Consider the following 22,996-nt stretch of genomic DNA (forward strand, 5'->3'; position numbering starts at 1 on the left):
ATAGCGGGGCAGTCAGGGAGCCGCGCGTGGTCAGCGTTTGGAGGAAAACCTGGAGTCGGCTGTGAATGTTGTTGGTGATTCAGTTGCTATCCGCATCCTCTGCGTCAGAATCGAGCCGAGGTCTCGGCATGAGCTGGCGGAGGTCTTGCCTTCCAGCCCAAGACCCTGGTGCGTGCAGTCAAGTTGGGCTACTGGCACCTTGGGTAACTGGTCACCTGTGCTGGGCTGCACAAGCCTTCCCTGGAGTTCAAGGGGGAGCTTTTACCCGCATTGTTCTTCCAGTGCTGCAGAGCTGCTTTGCTTCCTTTCCAAATGGGGAATTTCCAAATTGCCATATATAGATAGCCCCTCCAAACAAAAACCTTTATGCAGAGCTGAAAAAAGGCTGTGTTCCCAAAAGCCTGTTTGTTCCAGCTGCGGTAATTTGTCTCAGAGAGGATATTGCATCTCTTCAGAAATTGCGTATTGTTTACATGCCCAGAATGTCACGGCAGCTGCAGCACGCCAGCAAAGCCTTCCCAAGTGCAGAACACCGAAGCGTAGTACTGAGGGTTTGTGTTGTGCTGTGTATGCGTGTACGTGTCTGCGTCTCAGCAACATCACAATCAAAATAGTGGTGGTTAGTGGATTGGTTAGTGGTGGGTTTTGTTTGGCTTTTTTTTGGTTTTTTTCTCTTTACAATCGTTAATTGTTCCTGAGCTGTTCTGTAACTTGGCAGGGTAAGACGATGATCATCCTGAGAGAATTTCAGTCAAGTCAATGACAGGTGGAGAGTATGAGCTTAGCAGTGACAGGGAGCTGAGCCGAAGCTGAGATCTGCAGGCAGATTCTGATCACTTTTAAACAGGACCAAATCTGGAGTGAAACTGCTGGCTTCAGAGTGCAGGATGCAACTAGGAAAGAATCAGCATGAGCATGCACCAGTCTTACTGGAAACAGGATCTGTCAATTACAGTAAAGTTTAAAAATAAAACAAACTTGTGTAAGATCTAATTATTTTCCAGGCTGTTTTTTCCTGCTTCTACCTATCACAGCAGGAGTTGCAGGGAGATAAAGGCTGAAATCTCTCCAGGCTGCAGGGTGTGAGACTGAATGGCATTTACCTCGATAAACTGACAAAAAAGGGAATTATTCTAAGATGAGCAACCCTTCCGTGGAAAGAGTTCCTTGGGAAGTGAGTAATGGAAGGAAATCATCTCCATGTACACACCAGCCCTAATCAAGGGGCTCTGAACATGCATCCGCGAGCCCTGGGACCCAGACCCGTAGCATGTCTAGCCCCCTGCCTTTGCCCAATGACCAAATGACCGCAGTGGGGCAGAAAGGGGATCGCACAGGAGCAGACGGACATCTAGGTTAGCTGATGAGAAGCAGATGGTTTGCAACACTTGCTTCCTCCAGCCCATCCCTTCCACGTCCCAGGTCCAGAATACAAGCAGGGTGAGAATAGCAAGTAGGACATATTCACCAGCAGAGAACAAGGATGCGATCGAACAAGTACTAAGTACTTCACTCAACAGCGGTTTGGAAAGCCTTTTGCCTTCCTGGCTGCCATCACGGTCAATACATCAGCAACTGAATTGAATGTGAATCTGTGCAATGAGAATCGATGAATTTGCTCAGATTGGTGAATTAGACCATGGTGTGGTTTGCTTTGCTGTGTAATTTTTCCCTGGAAGCTTGCTTGCCAAATGAGACTGCAGACTGATAGCTTCACTGCTAGAGTACCTGCATTCCCTACTGACTTCACCACGCGTGCTGTTAAATAAGCACAACTCTGGCAGGGGCAGACCCAAACGACACTGAGTCAGAGGAAAAAGTCGCCTCTTGGTTTCAAGAGGCAATGATCAAGCCCACTGTGCCTACGGTCAGACATAACTCAGCAGCTAATATCCAGGCTTATTTCAGTGGGCTGTAACATTAAGAAACCCTGCTCTGTGTGTCAGGGAAACCAGCTAGCAACAGTATTTGGTCACTGTAGCTATTGCACCAGGATCCCAATGCCATCTTTGAGGGGATCTCACAAGCTACTTGCTCTCAGTATGAGAGCAGGGGTATCTAATTCTCTGGAGTACCTGGGATAATGCTTATTCCAGCCTGCATGAATCAGCGGGTGAGGCTGTCACTCATATAGGGTTATGCTACATGGGACTGAGCTATCATACAACCTGATATTGCAAAGCTCCTTCGTGATGCAGCTGGGTACCCAACTGGGAGGGGAAACGCAAACAAGTGCCCAGGAACTTTAGCTAGCTGACTGAATCCATGGCTTCTCAATGGGATCTGATTTCTTGTTCTGACCTTCCATTTGGTTGATGAGTTTGGATACAACTTTTTTTCCACCCTGCACAGCTCCTTGGCTCCTAACTCCTGTTCACTTTCTTTATAGTTCCCAGGAGAGAGAAAATAAAATTGGAGGAAATATTGCTCACCAGTTTCAGAAATCCCACAGGCTTTTAAACATTCCTCCTTTGCTACTTTTTAGCCTGTCTTGTTGGTCATTCCCCATGTTAAGGGAGATGATGATCGGTTGGTCGCTTCGTAACTGGTGTAACTTTCCAGCTTTTCTCTACTAGTAACGTCTTGGATCTGTCCAGAAGTAGCACATGTTAAAACCTAAAGTGAAAAAAGGCTTTTTTTTATTTTCACCTCTACCTGATGAGTAGGAGCCAAAAGCAGACACAGGGCCAGCAGGACAGCCACGAGAAGGGAAACTGGGTTTGGGCCGATTTTTGTTCTGGCAAAAGTCCCCTGCATACAGGGAGAGGCTGCATGCCAGTGAAGCTTGAACCTGGGGTCTCTGGTACATGCTCTCTGCCAAACTCTTCTGCCCCTCCACCCAGTAAGATATTTGTCACAGGTCTATCTTCAGGCACGTGAGTCCCCTTTGACTCAGAAGTCACCGACTTGAGAATGTACTTCACGCCACGCTGAAGGGAGATCATCAGCGGGCATCTAGCGGGCTGTTGCACGCGAATATCGCTTCGTGCCCGGCTCCAGGCTGACGCTCCCCACCTCGGCGCTGGTCGCTTCCCACAGGCTCTGCGCTTCTGGGTGACTTCTGCCCCAGCTCTTCTGCAGGGTAAAGCAGCGAGGCATGGCGTTTGTTCGCACCTCTCGTGTTCGGCCCCGGGCCGTGGGGCAGCCCCGGGGCAGGGACGGACGCTGGGGTAGCGCTAGGACCTGGGGGAACGCTCAGCCTGCCTCCTCCCAGAAGATTAGCCAATATTCCCAGGGCAGGGCAGGCTCCCCAGCCTTGCTACTTTTTCTTTCCTCTATATACGTGTTTTTCCTTCTTCTAGTTCATTCCAGAGTAGAGCAGCTTTGGATTTCTCTGAGCTTTTCTTCCCCCCCGCCCCGTAGTTGGACGGCTGCCAGTGTCTTGCAGGGCCAAAGTTTTATCTATAGGGATAGATTTTTCAAACCAGCCCAGCTGCACGCAGCCTGCCTGCAATTGAATCCGCACTCCTGGGGCAAGTTTAACTCGGGAGAGGAACAGCAGCAGGGGTGCTGTTTGTGCCTCTCCTCCAGCTATTCCTGTCAAGATGGATTTATGACTTTAAAAGGGGGGGGGGGAAGGAAAATTGCCTACAGGAGCCAGAGCTTACACCACAGCCCAGCAAAACACACATAAAGAAGGAGTCGGATCTCAAGGCATGAGCAGCGTAGAAGTGGCACCCTGGGATCTGGTGGATCCTTGCACGTAATATGACTGACCTTAAGCCTTTCATCTGCCTTCACAGAGCCGAGCTTTTGGATTTAAGGTAGTTTGCCCAGGACCAGACTTTGCTATGTTGGCCGAGACAGTGCTTTCTCTTGGTCTGTGGTTGCAGTTTGCTGTGGGACAGAACACACCTGAGAGAGGTGAGTGCCTGAAAAGGCAAGGCGTTCCCTTACTGTTTTTCCCCATTTAATACCTCCTGGTCCTTAGAGTTTCTCATAAAACCTTTTCAGAATAAAAGCTGAAGTTACAGTGCTGCTTTAGGTGTGTAGTGATACTTGCATGTTACTTTGCTGGCACAAGGAAAAACAAACAAAAAACCTCTCTAAAATTGCCATATTAGAAAGAAATTTCTATTTTGCTTGTTTCCAGTAGCGGAAAGGAAACGGCTGGATTGCAGAGTTTAGTGCAATCATATGGAAGAAGTCCTGACTCCTCACTGTTACCTATGTGCTGAGGCACATCGATTAAGAGAAGTAAAACCAGTGATTGATGCTATACCTGTGTTGTTGTTCTCTTGCTAATCTCTGTAATTCAATCACTATATTTCCTCTTTAAAATGCTTTCTCTTGGGTACTGTTCAGGGAAAATGATTATGGGTCAGTCTCGCAGAACTGACAGCGGGGAAGGCGACACGGAGGAATGAATGTCTCGTTTCTGGGTCCTGCATTGTAGGGCTGGGCAGAAGACTTAGCCCTCGTCGTGATGGCTAAGCTGATGGAATTACTTTTGTTCACAAGTAGAAAAAGATTCTGTTCTTTGACTGCAGGGCTACTGCTGGCTGCATCTGGTTTTCCCTGCACCTGGGAAATGCAATACAGTGTGAAAGGAGAAGTGAACCTCTTGTCTATCTGCACAGGAGGTCCTCAGACTCAGACAGCAGCCCAGACTGCTGGGGTCTGATTCTGCTTCTGGTACGCAGAGCCGACTGTCTATTGCTCAGGTCCCCTTACAGGGTGCTGGATTCTGTCCCTCAGTGACACAGGCTGGTTCAGGAATGGTACTGCTGCCTCTGGCATTGTAACAATGCTCGATGTCTACGCAGACAGGGGTTATCCCTATTGTCATGCATTTCTGCTGCCATGGGAGTGTATGTGGCAGTTCCCCAGCCCAGGCTAAAACCAAGGCTCAGACCTTCGGAGTATGTGAAAAAGTGAGCCGTGGCTTTCCAGAAGGATCGTGCCTTGCTCCGGAGGCAAAGTTGTGCGTGTTGCGTTATTGAGGTGCTGACTTTGGCTTGCACGCTGCCGGGCGCCCTTAGAGGAAATGAACCTGCTGGTGGGCAAGGTGCCCGTTCCCCAGCAGCTTGGATGTGGGCTCCTCCCAGCTGCTCCTGAAGCAACCTTGAGCAAACAGCCGCTCCGGCCGGGCTCCCGGGCATGGGCTAGCCCTTGGCTGGAGGTGCTACGGTGGTGTGCCATGATCACACCATGAGAGGAGCTGTTTGAGAGGTAGGGATGCAGGTTCGTAACTCTGTTTCCTAGATTGGATGTGAATGATTGTGGCTTTATTCTCAGCTGCAGTGGACAAAGCGCGGAAGCTACTGGGTGGCCAGTGGTGCTTCTACATGCGCAGGAATGATTAGCTTTTTCGGGGCAATGGCTATTGACTTAGTGCACCAAGGCACAAAGTCAAGGCAGAACATCGCATGACCAGTGCCACCACTTTCCTCTTTGGGTCCAGATTCAGATCTCTGTTGCATCAGTGTAAAGTACAACCATTTGATAGTTTGGGCTTTGATAAATGAAACTTAGGTTGCCATTACCTAGTTGCTCTGGACTAGCATCAGCAGAAAATGATGGGGATGTTGCTGTCCCTGTGGGTGCAGTAAGTGAAAAATAAAGGCACAACCCATCCATTCGCGCCTTGGGGAGCGCCCTGCACTTACTGAGCTCTGAAGCACAGCTCGGTGCCTGGCATAATTCCATGATTCCAGGACTCTTGAGGCTCTAAATAAAACAGCAGAGATAGTAAAACTCCTGAAAAGATCATAAGAGATGGCAATCCAGCTTCCTTCCTGCCAGAGGAATTTGTCTGAAGGGCCATTTCTCAACCTACAGCCTGTAATCTGTGGCATGGACGAGCTGGAACCTGCATAGGCAGTTTGGGCTTTTAGTCACACAAGTCTGTTTTGCTTGGTGGGGCTCAGCTCTTCAACAGGCGGGTGATCTAGGCGTCTCCCATGGCACAGGCCTCTCTCTGACATGGTTTTAAGCGTAAACCACCTCCTGGTCGGCTTGGTGGGGTACCTCTCTTTCTGGGAGAGGCGGTGCCTTTCTCCTCCTGCCTCTCACTGTGGTCCCAAGGGGCCCCAGGGAAGCACAGACCCTGTTCTTCAGCCTCCAAACCTGGCTCCACTCAAGCAGAACTTTTTTTCCTTGCATGGCCAAACAGTGAGAAGGGAAGGCAAGCATGGAATTTCAAACATAGTTAACCAAGACAGGACATGATCTTTTTTGGCTGTTAAATCCTTTATGCTCTACAAGTTCCAAGTCCCATGTAAATCAGGCATGTGGCATGTGTTCAGGTCCCAGCTGAGAGTACAGGGAACTCGTGAAGCGGATGTCTCCTGTCAGCATCTCCGTGTAAGACAGGGAAGTCTGACCAGCTGTTTTTCTCCTGGAAAAGCCAAGTGTTTCAATAGGCAGCACTGTGACTCCATGGTGTTATTTTGCTCCCATATCGATCCCTTCAAAACTCTTCTTTGCGTGACTGATCTGTGTCTACTGACCGCGTGTCGGCTAGAGGGTGACAACAGGATACTGCCACGTGTTCTCTGTTGTTCCCTAGACTTAGGTAGAACACCGGAGCAGCACTGATACGAGGTCTGCGGAGTTATTCCTCAGCTCTTCAGAAGCAAAGGCCTGACAGTTCGGGCGGTAGGGAGGTGCTAATGGATGCCCCTTCTCTCGGAATCTCACCGAAAGTGAGAAATCTTCATTTGGCATCTTGCCAAGCAGCCGACCTTCTTTTGCTGTGAAGCAAGGAAACTGCTTGAAAACAGCAGCTGCTTGCGTAATGCAGGGATTTACTGGTAACGAATCTCCACAGCCCCACCTCTGGCACGGATGGCATGTTTATATTGGATGAAGGACAAAGAACAGGAAGAAAGATGAGGGAATTGAAAACCTAAACCTGAAGGGAAGGATGATGGAGCGTCCAGTCATTTTATAAGCGTTGCTACGCTCCTGATGTACTGAGATCCTTTGTCTAGATTTTTTTATGGATCCTTTCTGCTGACAAAATCTAAATGGGAGGAATTTGTTTCCATCTTATGCAGGGCTGAGTGTTAAGTAGAGGTAACTGTGATGGTATTTGCCTGTATGAAGGATTAGCCTTCTGCTCCACCCACAGACAATCCCTTTAGCTCCAAAATATATACCTGCCTGCCAGTGTAACTGTTGCTTTTGTTAACCAATTGTTGTTAACCAAAGCTTTCTACCCTCCAGGCAGAACATTGTGGTGTCCAGCTGTAGCTCTTCCTGCAGAGCCTCCCAATTAACACAGCTATTTCCAGCAACCTATGATGGGTCAAACCAGTGTTTGAAGGACGTTAACGTTATGCCCAGCTCTCTTGGTGCCCCAGAGCTGCAGGGTACATCAAGAGTGCGACCTGACAGGGGCATGGCTCTTGACTCTCCTTTGACGTTCTTCTCTTTCGAGCAAGTGTTCCCTGCCGCTTTTCACCCCTGTGTTCCCCCATGCAGGTAGTTCTGGCAGCAGTGGGATTTTGCTTGCCTCTGCTCCCTCGTGGTGAATGCCGAATCCCCCTCCCAGAGTGCTGGTGCGCCTTGTTTACCGCATGTGAGCAATGTCCTTTGGCCATTGATCCCTGCCCTGCCAGGGGCAGAAGCTTTCACAGCTGTTTGTTGCAACGTTCGGGAAACGAGTGACACTCCTCAAACTGGTGAGGAGCAGAGGGGAGAAACAATGGTTTCCTCCTGGGAGACGGCAGTCACGTTGCCAAGATCTCTCGCTATGGCTTGCCAGCCAAGTGAGTGGCTTGTACTTCTTCCAGTGGAGGGGAAAGCACGGAGCTGTGGCTACGTGTGTTTGACTTGTTTCTCGCAGCCAGAAGCTCTAAACAAAGCCCTTGTTGCTCTGCCCTGCTGGAATGCTGTTAGGAGGTCGGGAGCTCTAGGAACCAGTGGCAGGGACCTGTAGGTCACAGGTTCAGCTCTGCTGTGTGATGTGGTGATGAAATAGCGTGTTGCTGTGGGCAAGCAGGAAGGCTTACTGGACTTCACTTTTATTTTTGGCTCAGCTCTGAATGCCAAGTTGCTGGGTGTGTGTCTGCAACACAGGGCTGAGTTGTGCTGGGTCATGCAGAATTGGCTGTAATCCATATAGATTGCAGGTCCCACTCCTGCCTCCTCCTAGCATCTCTTGCTTACTCACCTCCAAGTTACTTCAATGTTCTCTGTTTCTGAAGGCTCCACCTGATTTCTCCTGTTGTTTCAGGAGATCTGGTATGCCTCTGCCATCTCAGCCAGAAGCGTGGTTCCTGTGCTGCCCAGGTCTCTGTAGCAGCACAGTGACTTGTAGGCAGCATGTTTATTTGCATGTTCACAGACCATGTGTGCAAGCACTCTGGCTTTCTTCCAGTGCACACTTACACGGTAACACATGCAATAAGTGTGGTCCTGACTCACGCATGTCACTTCTGTCCCCCATCCTGTGGGCATTCCCAGCACCCCTGGCCCTTTCTCCAATGTACCTCCCGCTGACATTCCTGAGCACGCAGACATGAACGCTCCTGCCGTGGGATAGACCCAGGTACTCATGCCCTGGTTGCACAGGCAGGCATCTGAACGGTACCCAGTGAGGGAAATAAATAGCAGGGCAAAGACTGTCCAAATGAAGACCGGGCAAAGAGGATCGAGTGCCCTGTGGCTCAAGCCTGAACCACTCCTCCGCCTTCTGTTTTCCCCCTTGAGCCCTTTGGGTTGTACCCTGAATGGCTGTGCTCTTGCTGGTTCATGATCTTTTCTGCGCTCAGGTCATTAGGTTTCACTGTCAGGACATGTAATAGAGCCCTATACCCACTCACTGTTCCCCTGCCCTGGTCCTTTTCCTCCTCTTGATTTTGCCATCTCATACCTGCTTCTTGGAGTAGTGCCCCAGTGGGGGCTTAGCAACCCCCCGCTCATCCCTGCCAGGCTCGTTGCTATCTCTGGGCCTGCCTTGACATGGCTTTCTGCAGGAGGAGAACTGTTTGCATGAGCCGTCTCCTTGGAGCAATTAATTTTACAGGAGCCTTTCCATTCAGCTGTCTACTGCCTTGTGGTTTTGGCTCCCAGACATGGCTCCAGCACTCAACCACTGTGTTCTGCACCAAGTCCGTCTGTGCTCCAGAGCCCACATTGCTTGGCCACCCCATGCTCCTGATCCCTTCACTGATAGAGGAGCCCAAATCGGCAGGCAGGAATTTCTGGTCCAAGCTTTTTCTCCCTTCTTGCACCTCAAAAGCTGTCAGAAAGCAGGGTGGTGGTTAAAAGAATGCCAAATTCATTATTGATATTCCAGCTATTGTAAATCTTCCAAGCTCTGAGGGTCGTAGAAGGAGGAGTCCCCTATGTGTTTGTGCTTCCCACACAGCAGCTTAATTGAAATGGTAAGAAAACGAGTGAAACGGAGTGGGACTCCAGACCACACCCTCAAAGCATGTTCTTCTTGACATATTGCATTCTTCTGCACAAATGGGTCTGTGCAGCCCTTTCCCAGACATCTTGTCCCAGCGCCTCTTTGAGGTGCTGCTCCTAAGACTGTCTGGGAAAGGAGGTCAATATGTATTCAGAAGAGCAAGAAAGCATCCAATTAGCCTAGCTTTTAAAAAGTGATCTAGGGAGGAGTCCCTCCACTCCAGACTTTCCTGCCAACAGTGGTATAAATCAGGGAGCTTTCTGCCAGTCTTGGGTGGACCGTAGCCTTTGAACCAAGAGGCAGCCAGTTCTGAGAATCAGCCACCTCTCCTGGGAGAGCAGAGCCAGCAGTTTTTCTCATCGAGTTTCTTTATCATTTCATTCTTTTCCAAATACAGCCCATTTTTCTTCCAAGCACTGCCATTGTCATAAGATGGGATAAACCTGTAAGTTGTTATAGGCTCAGAAGTTGCTCCTAACCTTGGCAGTTGCTCTCGGTCGTGCGATCAGCAGTTTGCTTCTTTCTCAGGGGCTGCTGCGCGTTAGCCCAGAGCAGCAGCTCTGGATGGCAGAGGCTACTCCCTGGCACGGGGCATGACTGACCTGCTGGCTCAGGCTGGTGAGGAATGTTCCCAGCTCCTGGAACATGTCCACCTCCAGCCTGGAGCAGAAAGTACTTGGGATCAGCCTGGTGTTGCGTAACAAGAGGTGTCGGTGCAAGCTGAGGTAGCTCAGAGGCATTTTTTCTGCAGCAGTGAGAGCAGGATCCAGGACTTGCAGGTTGTACTTTTAGCTCTACCCTGATTCCTGTGCCTGAGCTCCTGCCTCTTTCCACTGCCCTGGCCTTTCAGTTTATCTGTAATGGGTTAATAACATGTGCCTGGAAAGACTGTCATGAGGTTTCGTAAGTCCGCGCAGTGCTTGCAGATCCTGCGTGAGTGTAGCGTGGGAGTGCTAGGGGTGCTCGGGAGCCAGAGCTCCCATTGCTCCTGCAGTGTCAGGTCCAGGGCTTCCCTTCCACCCTGCCTGTGTTGGCTCCCTGCTCTGTTCCAGCCCCCTGTCCTTGTGCAGGACCTAAGAATGAGGAGGTGAGATCAGTGTCCCGGGATATTACTTCCCTTCGCTGCTGCAATGACATTTTCTGCTCCCACCTGTTATGCATCTTGACTGAGTTTGGACCAGAGGGATATCATGCATTCATCCTGCCCTCATTCCACGAGGAGCTGTGTTTTGTCAGGAGTCAGGCTCTAGGCTGAATTCAGGCATATTTCATCCCAGTTTTTCAGTCTTTTGGCCTGTCTCTCCTCTGCCATGACTGGCTTTTTTCCTCTGAGAGACACGGGGTCTGTTCTGGCCATCCAAGTATCTCCTTGAACAGCAGGGATCATGCATGTGAATGGAAAGGAGGGAAAAAAGTAACTATTGCTCCTCCTCGCTGTCTTTATCTTTGCAAATGTGTAAAATACGACTTAAAACAAACTTGGCAACAAAGCCTGGAGAGCAGGGAGCCAATGCAGGCAGGGGGAGCTCCTCTCCCCGCTCCTGGAGAGCTCACCGCAGCACCCAGGTGAGACCCATCTTCAGCCTTACCTCTGTTGCGTGGTGATTATCTAGGTGAGGTGCAGAACATGTAAAAGCAGTGAGCTCCAAAAGGCCAAACATGTCTGCAGCATTGGCCTTTGCCAAGAGCCAGAGGCACGGAGCAGGGCTGAGATGTGCTGACTGTTTACTGTGAGTCTCTGTTGTCTCAGCTGACCGAAGTACGTGGAGGATGGCAGCAGAACCACTCGCGTGCTTCGATATTGTGCCATTGTTCGCAGCGATGGACCAAGCACACCACCAGTGCTCAGGGTTGCTGCTGCTGTACTGCTGAGATGCTCCAACTGTTCCTTTGCATGTCTCTTAGGCTCTCAGACAACGTGAAACCCTCTGGGGTAGGTGGTGTGTTTGCAGTGTGCTGTGAGAGGGTCCCATGGCCGGGCAGATCAGCACTAGGCTGCTGTCCCGCAGTGCCTCCAAGAGCTCTTTCCAGCTCCACTGCAGTGCTTTGGCTTCTCTCCTTGCAGTAACCTTCTTGGGCAGGGCCTAGATCAGGCTGAGCGGCTGTGACGTCCCAAAGTGAGACTGAACCCAAAGAAAGACAAATAGTCCAACACGGGTCACAATCCTGCTATTCAGTGAGGTGGGGGTAATGGTGGTCTCATGAACCTTCTTCCTCTTGTTCTTTGTGATCCTGTAACCAATTCAGGTTCTTGGACCTCAGAGGACTTAGGAACCAGTTTTCTGTTCACAACAGAAACAGCTTTTTGGCAATGTACTTTAAAACAAAAGGTGCTAAGAGAACTTAGTGTGTGAACAACCACAGGCAGACCTCTGGCTAACACTTCAGTGTTAGCATCTCAAAGTGTTCGCGAAGAACAGTTGTGATCAAACAGATGAGTCTAAGCAAAGCTGTCCAATGAAGGAAGACGGGGTGCTAGGGAGATGGGGTGAGAAGTTCCTGGACAGTTGAAAGCAGGACTGAGAATAAAGCCCAGGAGCCCTCACACTAGATGCAAATAATAATAATATAATAATAATAATAATGATGATGGGCAAATCCTGAGTCTTTACCCAGCAAAGCTCTCACTGAATTCTGAGATTTGGCACAGGATAACCAAGCTTTCCTAGCAGATGCCTGTGCAGGTATGGGTTCACATCATTCCACTAACGCACCTCCCGCTCTCTCTTCCCCTGCTAGGTCCCCAGCCGTCTATTTCCAATTCAGAGGGGGACCTCCTCTTCTTGCTGGACAGCTCTGGCAGCGTCTCCTACTATGAGTTTTCCAGGGTCAAGGAATTCATGTGGGACCTTGTGCAACCTTTCACCTTTGGCCCCAAAGATGTCCAGACCAGCATCATCCACATCAGCACTACGCCCACCATGGAGTTCCCTTTTGACCGGTACCTGTCTAGTGGGACTCTGCAACAAGCCATCCGGGACACTCAACAGCTCATGGGTGACACTAACACAGGCAAAGCACTCTCCTATGCCAAGGAGAAGTTCTTCAGCGATGAAGCTGGTGCCCGACCAGATGTGCCCAAGGTACTGGTTTGGGTGACAGATGGTTTCTCCACTGATGACATCTCTGAACCCATGCAGCTCCTGAAGGACATGGGAGTAACAGTCTTCATTGTCAGCACTGGACGGGGGAATTACCTGGAACTCTCTGCTGCCGCCAGCCAGCCTCCTGAGAAGCACCTGCACTTTGTGGATGTTGATGACCTACCCATCATCACAAAGGAGCTTCGAGATGCTATCCTAGGTACAGTGGGGTTGGGTTGCGGTCACTGGGAATTTGCAACAGGGCTGAATGTGAGTTAATGCCTGGCTCTGCAGGGCAGGCAGTGTGAGAATCCTGTAAAACCAATGGTCCTCCTGACCCACAGCTGCTGCCCTTGCAAACTGAGGTGCTTTGTCCACAATGCTATAGGTCCAAGTATAAGCCAAGGCTTTTAGGAGGTCTGGGACAAACATCTCCATTCCCCTTGGAAGGTCCCATGACTGACTGGGACAAATTCCCTTCTGCAGACTTGTTAGTGAGATGAACTTGTGTTTGTAATGAGTTGTTCAGTTGTTAATGAAGGAAGGAGGCTCAGGCAGCATATTATTTGGATTCCTTAAAAACCCACAAGACTTTGAAATGAGTCATGCAGTCACACACATCCATACAGTCAAGCATAGCATGAAAATGCCCCCACCTGCACAGGTTAATTGTTAACCAAAGGCTTCCTGAACAGGCAATAATTTATCTACAGTAAGACGCTGCTGACTGTGGGAGCAAGGCGCCTAAGCCCCTTGAACTTCATTTTCACATTCAAGGTGAATTTTTTTTCTCTAAAATGCTGTCTGGCTACATGCTGTCTGATGGAGGCGGAGGACACAAATGTGTTGAACACATTGCATACACAAAATAGGATGTGTGTGCCTGGGAAGGGTTTGGTCCTCTCAGCTCCCTCAAACTCTTGTCCAGGGTAGATCTGACTTCCTATACATACCATCACGTGCAGGCACAGTGGCGGGCACACACCGAGATATCTAACTCCTGCCTACAAGTGGCTGGCAGTTGTTGTTCTCTTACAAAGAGCAATTAAGGATGGTGCTTGCTATCAGCATTAAGACTGCAGGAGAGGAATGTTTTTGTTCCATAAATCCCCTGTTGTAACGTGTTCCACATCCGCCAGATCTATAGCCCGACTTGGCTAGCGCAGCCCTTGGAAGAAAATCCCAGCCCTAACTTGTTAGGCTTAGCAGGCCAACTGCTACCTCTTTGTTGCTAGCATGGTTGTGGCGGTTGCTGCGCAGAGAGCAGGAACAGACAGCAGATTTAATTTTTCAGCAGTCCTGTTTTTTAAAGTATCCAGGAAAGGGTCTGAGGAGACCCAAGGCCATAATCTGGGCCAGAAGACAGGCATTTGGAAGCCAAGAGGAATATCTCATGCTAATCTACATGCTGCACTGCACAATGGATGTTCTTTTTGCAGCTCTTGAATGCCATCACGGTGGGAGTGCCCGTGATTGCGAAGCAGGGGTTTTGCCTCAGCCTCCCAGATGCCTCTGGATTTGCTTGGAAAGCTGAGTGAGTTACTATGACTTTGCAGACTTTCCATTAATTTTCTGGAGGTCCTCTCTCCATTGGAAATCCTGTTTTAATTCCTCATTTGGCTTCTGCTTATGTGAGTTGGTTAGAATTGGCTTTGGAGTGTCCAAGTAACCCTTTCCACAGACTCCTCTCTATGTAGCAATTTCTTTCTGTTTCCAACCATGATTATTTAACGAATCACACACAGGGACTATGTTCTCCAGTCATCCACCTCTCCTGTATGAGTATGGGGCAGTACCAGCAGTCCTTCTACTGTACCAGACACCGCACAGACCCCCAGATGTTTCGTTTCAAGTGGCTGTTTCAGTTTCTAGTACGTCCTGAATCCGGATGGTATAAAATAGCATCCCAAAATGAGAAATCACCTGCGTATCCTTTCAGCACAGGATTGTCTTGAAGATTGTAAGATCTGCAAAAGTAATAAGTACTCTGCTGTGCCTGAGGGCAGTATTCTGTGCCTCCAACAGGTCTAGAAGTTACTAGTCTGGGATTTTAAAGGAAGGTGAGATTCCCATGTGAATCCAGGGACTGGTGCCTTAAGCAGAATACCAGACGTTGGTAACATCCCCTGAGTTAGCCTTAATAAAGCCACGTATGTCCACTCTTCCCGGCCTGGAGGAGGCAGCCCTCATCGCCACCCTTCCTGCTTCTGGCCCCTGGGACAGCGGGGACAGACAGGATCCTTGGCAGGCAGAAATTAGCCCCTTCCAACTCTGGAACGGCCCAGACTGGCTTTATTATCACTGCTATCTTATCTTCATCTCTTGCTACTGTTTTTTAAAAGCCTTTTGTAGATGCAAAAACAAGCTTTGTCAAGAGTTGTTCTCCTCCCTCCACCTCCTATCTAGGAGTGGGGTGTTTCATGCCCGCTCCATAGATGCTCCAACACAATGGTCCCTGGCTACCAAGTTGCTATTGTCTCAGGTAGGCTGAGAACCCTCCATGGAACAGTTCAATCTCCGCAGCTGTGCCTCACTGTACAAAGGTAGACATCTTTATGTAGGGGTTGCTCAGTTAAGAAGCATTTGCCTTCAGAAATTTGATCAGAGGTCTGAGCAGACAAATAATATAATGAACTGTCAGGGCTGAGCCTGGAGTTCGCAGCAAGGGTTTTCAGTCCTAGACAGCAAGACAGTCACTACTTGGACAGGGAGACAAAAGGAAAATGCCTTACTCTTCTAAACTACACTTCTGTCCCGCTACAGGCTCTGCTGAGGCCAGGGGATGAGATGTCTCTGCCTCAGTTCCCTTTTTGCAAAACCTGGCTGTATCACAGAGCAGAGAAGAAGGGCTGCTTCTTACACATGGTGGACCTGAAATAGTTCCAGTAATGCTACTGCGCAGAAGGGTGCAAGACAGGGACTGTGGATGGATGTGTATGTTCACTCCCCCTCTTCTTCCTTGGCACATGGTCCCGACACGACGAGTCTGCAGAATGCAGCAGGCTACCGTTCCCAGCCAGGCTGGCTATGGCCACAGCCACAGCTGGCTCCTGGCAAATGCCTCTGCCTTTCCTAGTGTGAAGGAAAGGGGACTCTAGCTCAGGCTTCTTGATTGCACCTTCTATATTATATACCCAATATATGGCATTTGGTGCTCGCCTTCTGGGGAAGGACCTTCAAATATTGTGAAACCAAGGCATTCCTTTGAAATGACATCAGGTTCTGTGCTAGCATCCACTTGCTCTCGACTCAGCCGTTGAATTGACAACTGCTGACTTGTTTCATCCTCTGGCACCATCTTCTGAGCCAAGTTCTGCAGGAGCCCACCTGCCCAGCAGTCACAAAACATCAGCCACTTCCCACGCGTATTCAGGGCAAGACATTTCTGATCTGAAACAAGGTCCTGGATAACTTCTGCTGCAGTGAAGGCTCTGAGCCTAGAGTCCTCTGACATTCTCACTTAGCACTGAATATAAGCAGGTGACCAGAGGGAGTGATCTCAGACCTTGAATGTCCACCCTGGTAATGGAGAAGTGTGTTCCCCCCTCCCAGAATCGGAACCCTCTCTCCATCCACATCAAACTAGGGGAATAGAGCCACAAAGCAGAAGTGATTTGTCCCAAGTCCTAGCTGAAGCTTCTGCAGAGAAGGGATCACGTACCCAGGGCTAGAACAGGTTCATCTGCTGCCTGGCTGCATTTCTTACACACATCATAAAAGCAGCAGCATTCCCGCAAGCTTCATCCTGACCTCGCCAACGTTCACGGGATGCCAGCAAACTCGTGGCTGCAAAATGGTGTTTCAGGTCACTGAGAGGCAGGAGGTGGAAGGCAAACGTGTCACAAGCTGTCTCTGAGTGTTGCTAGGAAGGCACTGCCTGGGTCTAATACAAGAGATTATCTTGCTGCTTCCCTCTGGGAACGAGGAGGGGCTGTGAGGCATCTATTTTCTGGGGCTTATTGCCCTCTTTATACGCTCAAGGCGTCTGTAATCTGGCAACAAGGGGCAGAGCTGTTTGCTGTGGGCTTCCTGCAGCATGTCCCTCAGGTGTTGCACCCTGGCTCTTTAATCTGCCCGATTTACTTACGGTGTCCCTGGGCCCTGCCTGCAAGCTCACTTATTTCCATTCCCTGAGCTTTTGGCGGGACTTTTGGCACCGAGGCTTTTCCTCTGTTCCCTGTTCCTCTGTGGCTTGGCCACTGGTAGCTGTGGGGCTCGCGGAAGGGTGCGGAGCCCCGGGCCCCGTGGTGCTGCCTCCCACCCTCTGCCTCCTCCGAGCTCCGAGCGGGTGGAGTGCTGCTGGCTGGCGGCGTGCGCGGACGGGAGCGGGCAGGGCACGGAGAAGGGAAATGTTCCTGCCTGCCTGGGAGAGCCAAAGAACAGCTCAGAGGAAAAACTGAGGCTGCTTTATTTGGTACGGGGAAGTTGGCAGGGCCTCGGAGCAGCTCGGAGGAGGAGAGCTGATCTTCTCCCAGTTAAAGGACGAGTCTGAGAGTGCATGGCTACCGCCCGTTCTCCTGCAGGTCTGGGCAGACTTTTGTGCCTCCCTTTACCTCTGTGTAAGCCAGTGGGAGCTACTTACAGTACTCTGAAGTATTTAAGCTTGAGCTGGAGGGTGCTATCATAAGGTTTCAAGAGTGATGCTGTGCAGAGCACTTCTTTAAGGCTCAGGGTGCTTTTAAAAAGCCTTTAAAAAAAAAAGAGCAGCATCTTTATGTCTTCGTATGCCAATTCCCTGGAGCTAGAAACAAAATCCTGTGTGCTTCTGCCCCTCTGGAAGACCAGAGAACAGTGGAATTTTGCCCAAGATGGGCTCAGGAGGCCATGTGTGTCGGAAGGGTCAAGCAGCAGAGGAAGCTGGGGGAACCGCAGAGCGTCAGAAGGGGTACTCGCATCTGGCATTTGGGGTCTAGAACTCAAAGGTAGCATGAGCCTTGAAGAGAAGCCTCTGTGCAGGGTGAGAGAGGCGAGAGAGTGGCTCTGAATGTTGAATGTCACAAAACAATGGAGCTCTGTGAAACACTGCAGGGAGTGACTTCAGCTGGGATGAATGCAGCTGGCCCAGCAAACGCTGGACAGTGCCCAGTTGCTGCCCCTTCTTCCAGGCCACTGGGTACAGGCAGAGAGCAGGGAGAAGTGTATTTTTTCATACTCACATACATGACAAAATTTAGGGGTTTGGTTTCACCAGTAGGTGATTTCCACAGGGAGCTTGGGATGAACTGACCACAGGAGTTTCGGAACCTGGATGCCCAAATTCTGTCTCTAGCTTTGTCACAGGCAGTGCCAGTGCTGCTTGCCGTGCTGGGTATGTGGTAATATCTTGCTGAGCGTGGGAAGCTGCCTGTTTGGCCAGGCACAGTAACTCCCACACATCTGTCGGGCAGTAGCGGCTGCCCAGAACTTGCTGGACCATTCCAGATTCATTCTTGGTGGCGCAAGGCAGGCTTGGATGGGCAGGGGCATGGTTCCTGCTGTCACAGCACCATTTGGCCTTAGGACAAGGCAGAGAGAATGGAGAGGGAAAGCTGGGGCTTTATAGAGCAACTTGGAGGCTTCTGGCAAAGTGGTTTGAGGCTGGGAGATGTCTAGGAGGCAAGGTGCAGTAGTATTCTTGAGCTGAAGCTTGTGCAGACACACCTGAGCAATCGCTTTAGCCAAAATGGCACCTCATGGCAGTTGGGACATATGCATTTCCTTTGCAAGCTCTGTTAAGTGAAAGGGTCTTATCAGAGAGGTAGGAGTGGTGTGAAAACCCAAATATTGCCTCAGTTGACATAAAGCATTTCTTTAAGCCTTACGCTTGGCTTCAAGGATTTAGTTTTGTGCTCCTGAACCTTTCAAAGGGGGTCTGGTTCACTGAATTGCTATGAAGGGGCTTGGCTACGCCTAGGTGACTTCAGCTGTCATCCAGTGTTGCTGTAGGCTACATCTCCCATCCAGAAGGGCCTGTATTTTAGATGTGCCATGTTCTGTGTATTAATGTCGGTAGTGATTTCTTGCTAATGATTCTCTTCCAGATGTTATCCAAGCAAATCGGCTCCATGCAGTAGATATCACCTCAAGCAGCTTCCGTCTGATGTGGCCCAAACTCCTCTCCCAAGAAACTGGCTACTACACCTTAGAGTATGCCCCAATAGATGATCTAGCAAGGAAGAGGACAAAGCAAGTGTCTGGGGCTCACACTAGCCTCATGCTAAGCAACCTCGCACCGGAAACTACTTACGAGGTGGCACTCATTCCTGAATCCAACGTCCACTACTTCCCTCCCCAGACAACAAGGGCTACTACACTGGCAGGTAAGATGTGCACAATCGTCACAAGGGGGAAGTCTCCACTGTGCTGAGCCTCACATATATAAAACACACAGGACAGTCCTTGGTTTGCATGCCACAGCCTCATGGTCTGGTTGGAGGAGGCAGATGCTTGTGGTTAGGACAGAACATAATGACCTTCTTTACGCTGGCACTCAGCTGGCAGCTCTTTCCTTAGAGAGATGTTCTGGACTGCCCAGAACAGGGGATCAGGTCCGATGGTCATAAGATGCCCTTCCAACCTTAAAAATCTATGAATCTGGAGGAAAGCAGAGCCCACTGCCCTGGGAGAAGGCGGCAGGAGCTGCAGCTTGCAAGTATTTAACAGGGCTGAGGTGTAGAGCCCACTGGGGATAAAGCGCAGGCTGCTGCACATACTTACTAACTATCCCGGTACGACGGTCAGGCAGAAGCAGTGCTGCCTTGTGTGGCTTACTACCAAAGGGGAATTTTGACCTTCATAGCTTGAGCAGCTTCTATGGGAACAAGGAGATCCCTGTCTCCTACCTGAGGTTGCAGATGCAGCTAGGGGAGAGTGATGCTCTTGAAGCAGGTGCATGCTGCTTCTCCTCACATTCCCTCCTCTGCAAGAGGGAAGGAGAAGGGCAGCGCTCAGAGCAGAAGCCAGCCCCTCTGTGCAGACTAGTGATTTGGGCCAGAAGAATAACTCAGATTTATGCTGGATAGCAACATGCAAAAAAGTGGCACACAAAATCTGATCGGGAGTGACAAAGTCAAGATGAACTTGCATCCAATATTAATTTTCTGCATGCAGAACAGTTTTGGCTGAGTAGTTTTGCCCACTCTATGCTGCACAGGTAGAGAAACCATTTTCTTAGGGCTGAGCTGGGTTGTGCTGACTTGGGTGACTATCAACAATCCACTTGCTGGATGGATTTTCTTCCACCTCCTGAAAGGCAAATATGGTGCAGGTCAATTATGTTCCTCTGACAGCATTCTTATGCCTTGAATTACATACTCATTCACATCTTTTTACATTGCTTTCAGAGGAAATAAGCCCAGCTCAGGTTCTCATCTCGGAGTCTGGGCCACACAGCTTCCACGTTAGTTGGGCTCCTACACTGGACAGTGTGATGGGCTATCAGATCCTGTACGGACCACTCCCTGGGAACTCAGTGAAGCTGCTGGAGGTGGATGGCAAGCACAATAGCACTGTGGTGGAGAATCTGGCACCCAATACAACCTATCTAGTGACAGTGACTGCAGTCTACAAATCGGGAAAGGAGAAATCCCTGTCAGCTAAAGCATGCACTCAGGAAGGTGAGTGAGCACCACTCTGCTGATGGGAAACTATATGGGCACAAGGAGTCTCTGAAGTGTGCCTCTTTCTTTGCACAGACCATCTGCCTCTAGGTAAAGCCAGAGAACTGTCAGCCCAGCTACTGGGGAGGGATGAGAGCAGGGGAAAGCTGCAGCTGCTGATGAACAGCACATGATATGCCATTAGGATGTAGCAGATGTGTAAGGCATAGGACTGAAAGAAAATCAGACATGCGCAATATGACTGCTATTACAGGGTGCATACTGCCAAGCTGCTGGTGCGGTCACAAGCAGAAAGGACTTGGAGATCCCTGAAACTCCCTAAAGAAGAAAGAAACCTGCCTTTCCCTCCTATCTCCTCAGTGTCTGTTCTTTGGTGTGATTTAGCATCAGAGGGGTGGAAATTTCATCAGCTGAAGCTTCTGCTCTGAAGAGGTACCTGTAAAGATATTGCAGGAGGCAAACTCTAGCTCTTATCAGGACCTCAGAGAATGCCAGCAGCTGAGGGTGTGGGAGGTGGCCAGCCTAACAGTGCCAACAAAAGTATTTTGTGCTGGTACCAGGACAAAGTTCAGGACTAATTAGGCTGAGCTCCTCCAGTGCGGAGATGTAGAGTGATGGGTCTCTACAACAGAGAAAGACCATTCTCAGCAATCCCCTCGGGAGGAACAAGGAGCTAGGCGGTAAGGACCACTCTGTACAAATGGTCCACAGTAACATGAATCTTTTTTCTCTAGAGGGCTCCAAAGTGAGACACCTTCGCTTTGAAGACATGGGCCCCAACACCCTGAAAGCCTCCTGGGACTCTGCTGATGGGAAAGTCCTTGGTTACAGAGTCAGATGCCGGCGGCAAACTGGCCCTTCATCTGTCATCAGCGTTTCGCCGCAGATCCACAGCGTGCTCCTCACAGACCTGGCTTCAGGCACCACTAACAAAGTGTGTGTGAAGCCCATGTACAAGAACCAGCCAGGCAAAGGGCTATGCCGCATGGTGCACATGCAGCCAGGTGAGCTGGGGGGCAAGGCAGAATCCTGGGGCACTTTAGCCAAGGGAAAGTGTCCTGAAGGGCACTGAGGTGCTGGAGATCCAACACAAAAGAGCTCCCATGGCTGAAATACTCTGCGCTCATCAGCTAGCTTGCCAATAGGGCTTCATCACAGCCCAAAAGGTACTGTCAAAGATAGGCTCTTTGCCCCATTTTTAAGAGCAATACTCCCTCCTAGTGGCGTTATGTTTGCAGGCAGGAGCAAAAGTGTACGGTGGAGATAGTCCTGCAACTACTTTGGGATGACAAGGGCGGGAAGACCGCTAAAAGCAGGCATGGGCATTGGCAGCGCTGTTTAAAAGTCATTTGAACTCTTGGCTACCCTTCACTTTTCAACGTGGCAGGGACAAGCTAGCTATTAAACACAGCTACTAAGGCACAACACATCTGCTTTCCTCCTTCCGCTACCCAGAAGCCACTTACTGTCATGAAACACAAAGGGATTCTTGACAGGCTGAAGTGAAGGAAGAGCTAAAAAGCAGCTGTGTGACAGTGCAGAAGCACAGCCCTTTTCCCAGCAAGAGGCTGGAGTGATAGTGAAGATGGCCACAGGGATGAGACCTCTGACTCAGTCAAATTTGGAGAATGGGTGGATAAAGCTGACATTATACTTTTTGTGTTCTTCCCAGCTACAGAGGCCCAAGGATATAAGCACAGACAGAGGGCATGACAGACTCTGGAGTGAACTGATTCCCGGCAGAGCAAGGAATCTTGCTTGGACAAAGACTTGGACAAAAAGGAGGGGTCAGTGGAGGAAACCGGAAAGCTCACAGATCATCTCCCAGCCTGCACTGTCCGTTGAGGTGTCCTGGTTGTCAAGCCTAAAGGCTGTCCTCAGCCAAGTTCTCCCAAAGCTGAAAGGCTTGGTTTGGCTGGATGGAACAACCAATCCGACTAATAGATCCCAAATCTGTACCCTCGTTTATATAAATATGCCTGACAAATAACAAACAAAAGGCAAAGTGATGAATCCTCACTATCGCTTGCTTACTGCCTGTTCTCTATTTATTAAATGTTGATACGGTTTTATTTTTGCAGCTTATGCGCATGTTCAGGACTTGGCTGTTTACTGCCCTGGCCTTTTATTCTGGGCACCTGCACTCAGAGAAGGATTACATGCGGCCAAATCCACTCCTGCTGTCAACAGCCATTGAAACTGAAACACTTGACAAAGAGCAGCTTTCCTCCAACTCATCCAGTGTACTCAGCAGGTAGCTCAAATTAGGCATCCCAAAAGTATAGCCTCTCAGGGATGGAAGGGAAAAACATTAGGAGAAAGGAGAATAACATAATACAAAAAATGTACAGTATGCAGAGGAGATCTGGGTCAAAGCCGCCAGGTTTTCTGAGAAGAGGAAGAAAAGAGGTTGTTAACCCACTTGGCCTTTGAACAGGACATGGAGACACTTTATAAAAGACACCCTGCCTTTTATAAAGTGCAAGGACAGTTTAGCATTCCCAGATGGTCTTTGGTTTATGGCAGAGTCTGCCTTTTATAAAGTGCAAAGACAGTTTAGCGTTCCCAGATGGTCTTTGGTTTATGGCAGAGCTTGGTCAGTGAACTCTGAGAAACGGAACGATAGGGCCATGCCAGGCCAGGGCTGATGGGCACTGTCAGAGTGCTCTAGCAGAAAAGTTTGCTCGCTGTCTGCCTGCTGAATTCTTGATCTTATCAACACTCTTCCGCTCTCCCTCTAGCACTGGTATTAAATTCATCTGCTGCAATGACATACAGATCCCAGATGGACTTTGAAGGGTTCAGTTCCCCCAAGTCATTTGCCTTGGTATTTGGTATCAGTCTGAGAGAGCAGGAAACTCAAAAACTTGGGAATTTGCTTCCCTGGCAGGTTACTTCACTCTAGAGCTTTCAGCCCTCAGCTGAGCTCAAGGAGCAGCAGTGAGTCAAGA

General features: G+C 49.8%; 1 protein-coding gene across 1 annotated transcript; it reads left to right on the plus strand.

Moving 5' to 3' along the window:
* Positions 1-3,661: 3,661 nt before the first annotated feature.
* On the plus strand, positions 3,662-21,758 carry LOC104071899 (von Willebrand factor A domain-containing protein 1-like). The gene is made up of 6 exons (XM_009573445.1): positions 3,662-3,864; positions 12,104-12,667; positions 18,468-18,746; positions 19,770-20,042; positions 20,780-21,049; positions 21,718-21,758. The coding sequence occupies exons 1-6, from the start codon at positions 3,792-3,794 to the stop codon at positions 21,756-21,758; spliced, it is 1,500 nt and encodes a 499-aa protein (XP_009571740.1). The 5' UTR covers positions 3,662-3,791.
* The last annotated feature ends 1,238 nt before the right edge of the window (positions 21,759-22,996 follow it).

This window comes from Fulmarus glacialis, unplaced genomic scaffold (genome assembly GCF_000690835.1).
Source record: "Fulmarus glacialis isolate BGI_N327 unplaced genomic scaffold, ASM69083v1 scaffold19502, whole genome shotgun sequence".
Taxonomy (NCBI): Eukaryota; Metazoa; Chordata; class Aves; order Procellariiformes; family Procellariidae; genus Fulmarus; species Fulmarus glacialis.

Bases quoted from the DNA above. Each gene is read 5' to 3' on its own strand.
- LOC104071899 (XM_009573445.1), top strand. From the start codon at position 3,792: ATGTTGGCCGAGACAGTGCTTTCTCTTGGTCTGTGGTTGCAGTTTGCT. The intron at 12,668-18,467 runs GTACAGTGGGGT...ATTCTCTTCCAG, and splicing joins GCTTCGAGATGCTATCCTAG to ATGTTATCCAAGCAAATCGG. The intron at 20,043-20,779 runs GTGAGTGAGCAC...TTTTTTCTCTAG, and splicing joins TAAAGCATGCACTCAGGAAG to AGGGCTCCAAAGTGAGACAC.